At 35.4% G+C, this 7630-nt stretch overlaps 1 protein-coding gene across 2 annotated transcripts; it reads left to right on the forward strand.

Moving 5' to 3' along the window:
* The first annotated feature begins 3229 nt into the window (after positions 1 to 3229).
* LOC118755888 (putative nuclease HARBI1) lies at positions 3230 to 4610 on the forward strand. Of its 2 annotated transcripts, none has more exons than XM_036490691.1 (4): positions 3230 to 3428; positions 3483 to 3924; positions 3986 to 4130; positions 4190 to 4610. In XM_036490691.1, the coding sequence occupies exons 2-4, from the start codon at positions 3919 to 3921 to the stop codon at positions 4558 to 4560; spliced, it is 522 nt and encodes a 173-aa protein (XP_036346584.1). In that variant the 5' UTR covers positions 3230 to 3428; positions 3483 to 3918; the 3' UTR covers positions 4561 to 4610. The 2 variants fall into 2 exon arrangements, with proteins under 2 accessions (XP_036346584.1, XP_036346585.1); XM_036490692.1 differs by having other exon boundaries at positions 3545 to 3924.
* Positions 4611 to 7630: the final 3020 nt, after the last annotated feature.

Genomic DNA, 7630 nt, shown 5'->3' on the forward strand with positions numbered 1-7630 from the left:
AAAGGTTTCACAATTTTTTTATAATTTCCTTTAAGAAATCGTACAGAAATTTCTTTACTAGTTCTTGTCAACCGTTTCATATGTTTTTCTTTAAAGATTTATAAAGGAATCGTAACAAATTTCCGACACTCTTAAAGATTTCGGGAGCATTTGTGTGTAGGGTATATATAGACGTATATGTGTATGTATACGCGGAGATGTAAATAAAGCAAAACAGACGATAATTTGACACAAGCGTGCTCATAAGAAGAAGCCATGATTCAATAATACAAGGTTAGATAATTATTGACAGCTGCGGTTTGACACTCCCTTACAAAAGGTTGCATTTACGAAGGACAGAGAAAGGGCAAGAATGCAATCCCTTGCTTCGAAAATGGTAGTAGAAAAGTACGCAAAGTAGGCAATTAGTAGTGAAATTCCTTTCGTAAATTCTAATGTATTTGCAGGAAATCTGGCATTTTAAACGAAATGTTGAACGTAATATTGATATATCTACGTGAATTACGTAATTTATATGCTATTTAGCCGTATAAAAACTGCAAAATGACTCAAAATTAAAATAAGACTACTATGAGATTGATGTAAACATCCAATGCTTAGGTTTTCATCGGTTAAATATGCTTCATATGCATATACAAATAAACATATTGCACAAAAGTTTATACTTTTATTTCACACCAAAGCTACACTGTTTCCATGTAAATTTTCAAGGAAGCAACACGGTGCCACTGCTAAGGGAGCGGTGCGAGAGAGACAACTGTCAGTTTATCGAACCTTGTATTATTGAATCATGAGAAGAAGCATAGCTTCTATCGCTATCACCTGTAATTGATGCGCCTTGGGTACTGCACTAAATACTTAAGTGTGTGGTGGAGTTTTCTGGAAAGTTGCGAAAACAAAGGGGAAAACTGCAAGCCTTACTGCCGTCCCTAAATTGGAGCGCTAAGCGTTGCGTTATCCATTGTCAACGAGTGTCATGTCCTCTCGTTTTTATTCTCGTTTCCTTTTTCACTTCTTTGTCCGTTCTCTTTCTCTTCGTCTTCTGCATCCAACTTCAGCACGTAACGCCCTGTCAAAAATTGAAAATTCCATTTGCTCGGCGTCAGCGCCGCGTTATTGTGGGATGCTTCATACAAATTGTATGGGCATGAGGATTTTTGGCAGTTGCTTGGCGCTTGACGCGCAATTTAGGGATGGCAGTTAACCATCAGTAATTCGGTACTTACTGTATACCATAGTCAGAAATAGCAGCACAGCCTACCAAATTGATGTGCTTCAGTGCCCGGCAGTAGTTGGCAATCTGTATTAACACCTGATCAGTAACACTTGGTGTATTGGCTAATGACAAAACATTTAAATTATTTCATTTTCGGAAGAATATAATCAAACAACGCTCTCCAATTGCTGTGCAGTGTGAAATGTCAAACTCAACAAAATTGCTGTGGTGCAAAGTAGTGATGTGCCGAGTCGAGTCGACTATTTACTCGAGTATTTTAGAAGTACTCACGTACTCGACTAAGCAAATTATAGTATTCGCATACACAGACTCGAGTATGGGTCTCGAGTACTTATAATTATCAAACACCGAATCAGGTATTTTTGATATATAAATGGCGGTTTAGCGTTAAAAAAAAAATATATGTATATATATTTACCAAATACACCACACAACTAAATTAATTTTAATACCGTTATAGGTATTAATTGCCAAAGATGAAAGGAATTTTAAATTCCAAAGGAGTAATTTTATTGTTTATGAATCTAGATCTCATGGAATATTGTCATTATAATTGAAGTACTAGTTGAACTTTTAAGGTACTGAAGATTTATTTGTTTTAACTCATTATTTACTTTGGATATTTTTTTTATGACAGACTACTAAGTTCTAGTTCTACTATGATAAATAAAGCAACTGTTATTGAACCCTATATTTATTTAATTTTAATTATTATTTGTAAGTATGTAAGAATTAGATTATGTTTGCATCTACATAAATCGGATATACTATCTTGGAGTTAATAATAATATCATGTTAAATAAAAAGTCGGCATTTCGGTTGGGTGCTTGTTCAGCAGTCGAATCTATAACGTATTCGAATACCGAGCTCTGAACTCGAATACTTGGTCCGTGTATCTGACTCGAATCCTGACTCGATTCTTTTTTTAATGAGTACCAAAATACTCGAGTACCAAAAATAGCCGACTCGGCACATCACTAGTTCAAAGTCAGCACATCAACGGCGCCTGTAGCTAACCACTGACATTTGGAAAGCTTCAAGATGCGCAGCTCCTTGCATTCAATAATAATCGGTTGGAGTGCTAACGGTGTTATATTGACACACTCATTTAGATTTACTATACGCAGTCGGGTATTTTCAGCTAAAATCGGCAGCAGGTATTCATCTGTCAACCAATGGCAACGTGCCAAATACAAGTTCTCAACGCGGCGGTAGCACTTTCCCAAGACAGTGAATGCTAAAGCTGATGCCAGATAAAACTTTGTAGCTTTGCGTGACATTTATAACTTTGCCAGCAAAGCGCCAGACGCAAAAGGTATGCCACAATGAACGCCAAGAAAACAACGTTGTACCGCTTTTTTACTCAACAAAGTTGCTGTGGATTTTAATTATTTTGATTTAAAATTATCAGCAATGTAATTAAGTTTTATGTTTCTGCATGAAAACCCGAATTTGGACGAAACAAAATAAATATTAAACCGGCTGATTGTCAAAGCGCGCAAAAAGATGGGAGTTGACCATCTTTTCGCTTCGCGCTGCCGCTTCAACGATTTATGTGGCATGCTTTGTGCATTTTCATACAATTCATCTTATCTGTCAAAGCGAATCTGTCACGTAAAGCGAAGCAAAAGTTTTATGTGACATCAGCTTAATTCAATGTTGCGACTATTATTGCCAGCCAGATTGATGTCTTTGCGACGCTCAAATGTAGCTTCCACGAAGCGTTTGGCAGTTTGCGAACAGCAACGCAAATTAAATAACAGCCTTTTTATGTATCTCGAACGATAAGCCGCACGAACGATTCGTCTGTAGGCGATATCGTCACGGATTGCAATTTTGTAACTCTGTCGTTCGTCTTCGTCTTGTCTTTACGTCGATTACGTTGCAATCGTCTCGGTTACGTTGTATGAAATTTTGATGTACTTCCAAAGAGTTTTTCTTAGATTTCTGATATTTTCAGCTTATTTCAAAACTTTTATTTTAAATGGGCAACATCGGAATTGTTTACATTTTGGTTTTGCTTAAAAGTGTTTTGGTTGTGTTGCGGAAAGAAATATAAGGAAAATTAATTTTTAAAAATGTGTGCTGCTATAGCGCTAATGGACGCCGAGGAATCCGAAGAAAGGGAAAGGCGAATACAGAGGAGGAGATTGCGAGACCACACCAATGTAATGGAACTACCTGAGACTGAGTAAGTTCAAGATTAGCAAATAATTTTTGTATGCTACAATGTATTCGTTTCTAGATTTGTTGCAAATTTCCGAATAAATAAAGAAATATTCCAATACATATTAAACGAATTAAAAGAGCACATGGCTCCATCACATAGAAGCACCCACCTATCGCAGCAGCTAAAACTCGCGACTTTTTTAAGATTTCTCGCCACCGGCAGTTACCAAAAATCTGTTGGTAACGAAAATATTTCGTCGATGGGGCAGTCAACTGCAGCCAACGTGATCAGGGAATGCCTACATATTTTTGAGGACCATTTTTGTCAGAAATGGGTGAATTTTAGGAGAAATATCGATGAGGAAAATGCAGTTAAAGAATATTTCTTTGAGAAATACGGAATACCTGGGGTTTTTGGTTGTGTTGATGGAACACACGTTCGTATTAAGTCGCCAGGAAGTGACAACCACCATTTATACCTCAACCGCAAGGTTTTTTAAAGTCTTAATGTAATGGCGGTAGGTTAATGATTTACTATCTTTACAAGTATACATATACACAAACTGAGTTTCCTTACAGATATGCGATCACAACATGGTAATCACATTTGTTGACGCTAGGCATCCAGGGGCGAATCATGATTCATTTGTTTGGAATGTGAGTCACGCAGAACAGGAGCTAAAATCTGATTATAACAATGGAAAAACCAACACATGGCTACTCGGTAAGTTTTAAATCTTAAAAAGGCTATAAAACTATTACTGACAATGAAAATTTTTGTAGGTGATTCTGGTTACCCCTTGCAGCCATACTTGATGACGCCATTCAGAAGCGCAGCCGATGAAATTCAACGAATTTACAACACAAAGCACTCGAAAGCTCGTAATGTAATTGAGAGATGTTTCGGTGTTTTGAAAAACCTATTTCGATGTATAATTGGCTCGAGAGGGCTACACTATTCACCAGAAAAAGTTACACAAATTGTAAATGTGTGCTGTGCTATTCATAACGTTTGTATATTTTTCAAACATCAAATTCCATTGGAGAGCCCAGATATGGAGAATCTTGTTAGTTACGAAGAAGAACTGGAAAACAGTAACATTTCGAATACAGCTGCCCTTATTAGAATGAGAATAGCAGAGAGTTTTTTATAAACGCAGTTTTATTATAAAGTATGTGTGTTTAGATTTCAGGTACATCAGCAAAATTCATTTGTCTTAAAATTAATAAAATATTTACATAAAAATTCAACAAAATATCTTTTTCTTAAATCCTAAATATACATATAAACTAAGTAAATGCAACAAAATATCAATTCACACTTAAATCTAAAAAATATTTACACAAAAAAAAAAAACAAAATATCACTTCAATACTCTCACAACAGTGGTATGAAAATTAATTCCGGAAGTACTCCAAAAATTTTTCAAAAATTTCAGATTGGCGTTCCACTGCAGCAGTTAATTTGTTTGTGGCATCCACCTGCAGCATTGATGCCTCTGCCATTTTTTTTGCAGCCTCAGCCTGCACTTTAGCGGCTTCTGCTTGGACTTTGGCAGATTCAGCCACTATCTCTTGGAAGGTGCGCTTCCTATTAGTGGAACGTAACGTGTGCGTTGGTGTAGGACGGGTTGTCTGTGTAGTGGGAGTCACTACTCCCACTGGTGGTGGTTGGTTGTGCCTTATAGGAGATGGAAGGGTGGTTGTTTTCTTAAACCAAGTTATATTTTTTATTTTCTTACTTTTCCTGGCAGAACCCTCCATCTTAACGATCACTAATAACCTTTCGTCTGTTTTCAACGATTGTCGTCTCACTTTCGTCTTCTATTCGCCTTAAAAAATTCCAAACTAGACGAAAACTACGTAACGATCAGCTGTTTTCGTGCTGCCAGGCGATTTCGACTTACATACTACCAACACACGAAAGAAACGTCTGGCAGACGAAACGAACGTTCGCTTCGAGATACATGATTAGACTGTAAGTCTTTAAGACTGAGGAATTCGGTGACCATTGGTATTAAAACATCCTGCCAACTTATGTCGAAGAGTGTCACCCTTGATGATGCCTCCTGAGTTGATGGAGCTACTGCCATGGAGGCCAAATGATTCTCCTCTGCCTGTAGGCTACACATTTTTTTTTATTGTTTGTAACTGATGACCACGATAAGTCAAAGAATTGGTTGTTAAAGAAATTTAATGTGAATTCATTAATATTTTTCAAGTATCTTGACTGATTTCAATACGTTTTCCTCTGTTTTGTTTTTTTTTTTTTTAGTTAAAAAATGCCACTCAGCATTTAAAGAAAATGGCAGGATTTAATAAATAAAATCCCTACGAAGCCAGGTTATCCTTATAATTTTACAAAACGTATGTGGAAAGCAGCTCGAAGTTGTTTGTAGATTAATCATCTCTGCAATAAATGACAGCGATGTGGTAATGCCATCCAGACAAAATTAACTCCATACCCCAAAAGAGTGCAAGTGAGTGAATTACAAAATTAAAAATGATACATACATACAAATTAACACTTGAAGATTCAAAAATATTAAAGTTATGAAGAGAACATATACATATATATATATATATTAATAATTAAAGACCAAATTCAAGTCCAGGACTTAAAGTACATCCTAAAGAATTGAGAAAAAATGATGAGCTATAGTGACATATATGCATAAAAGGCAAAAAACATACATTTGATTAGAAATTATTTTATGTATGATAATTATCATTCTTAATTAGTTAATTAATTTTTCTTTATCTTTTTATTTTTTATTTTTTTTTTCTTTTTTTTCCATAAGAGAATTGTTTAACATTAGTATTTTATTTATTTTAACATTTTTAACATTTTTTGACATATAATTTTCATCTTTTTTTTCCAAATTTTATTTAATTAATTTTCTTGTTTCATTGTATATATCTTCCTTTTTTTCCTATTATTATTTTTTATTTATTTTATTTTTTTTTTAAATTTAAATTTCTTTTGTTTTCTTTTTTTTCTCTTCTAAGTATAATTTTCTTGTTTTCTACAGATTACAATCTAAACCAGTCCTATTCAGAAAGGAGATCAGTTCTTTGTACTCACAAATATTGTTAGAACATAAAATATCTTTTAATTCAGTATATTTACTGAAAAGCCAAAAATCATTCCTAACAGCAACATACTTGGAACATTCAAAAATTCAAGGATTCAGTGGTATGGCAGCAAGAGCATTGGTCACTTACCCCTCTAACAAATTTACTCAAATACATATTTCCATAAGTATGGCCAGTTAATGCGGCCGCTGTGGTGTAGTGGCACGCAGTGCGCGCTTTCACTCATCAGCACCTGGGTTCAAGCCCTGGTCAAAGCAACATCGAAAAAAATATAGAAAAATGTTTTTTCTTAACAGTGGTCGTCCCTCGGCAGGCAATGGCAAACCTCCGAGTGTATTTCTGCCATGAAAACGGCTTCTCATAAAAATACAATCGCCGTTCGGAGTCGGCGTAAAACTGTAGGTCCCTCCGCTTTGTGTGAAAATATCAAGGCGCACGCCACAAGTCGGAGGAGAAGCTCGGCCAAACACTAACATATGTGTAAGCGCCAATCTATTATTATTATTATTATTATTATTATTACTATTATGGCCAGTTAATAATCTATTGATCAGCTTGATATCATATACACCGATATTACAAGCCTTATTTTTGAACCAAGGCTTATGAGAAACCCTACCACCATTTTCTACAAAACATTTACCTTTAATACTACTTAAACTTAAAAACTCACTTTCCCACTCATTCCAAATAATCCTATGAATTTTATTCAGCGCCTCATAGGGAGTTAAAGGCACCTGAAGAACCTTACCAGTAACTAATGCAGTTTTAGCCGCAAAATCAGCCCTCTCATTCCAATCAATGCCAACATGACTAGGCACCCAAATAATATGAATACTATCAAGCTGAGACCTTAAAATTGTGTTGTGAATATCAGCTATAATAAAGGAATCAGTAGTATTTTGATCTAAAACACTTATAGCCGCCAAACTATCAGAAAAAATAACACCTTTACTAGTCTTCATTTTAGCAAAAAAAACTACCGCCTCTTTAATTGCAACTAACTCACCAAAAGTTGAAGAGAAACGATCCTCTAACTTATATAAGTATGAAATCTTATTCCTAACATCATGCACTGCAACCCCTACAACATCATCCTTAACCGACGCATCAGTAGCTAAAATAAAG

The sequence above is a fragment of the Rhagoletis pomonella genome, unplaced genomic scaffold, assembly GCF_013731165.1.
Source record: "Rhagoletis pomonella isolate Grant_MI unplaced genomic scaffold, Rhpom_1.0 Rhpom_scaffold_07812, whole genome shotgun sequence".
Lineage (NCBI taxonomy): Eukaryota > Metazoa > Arthropoda > Insecta > Diptera > Tephritidae > Rhagoletis > Rhagoletis pomonella.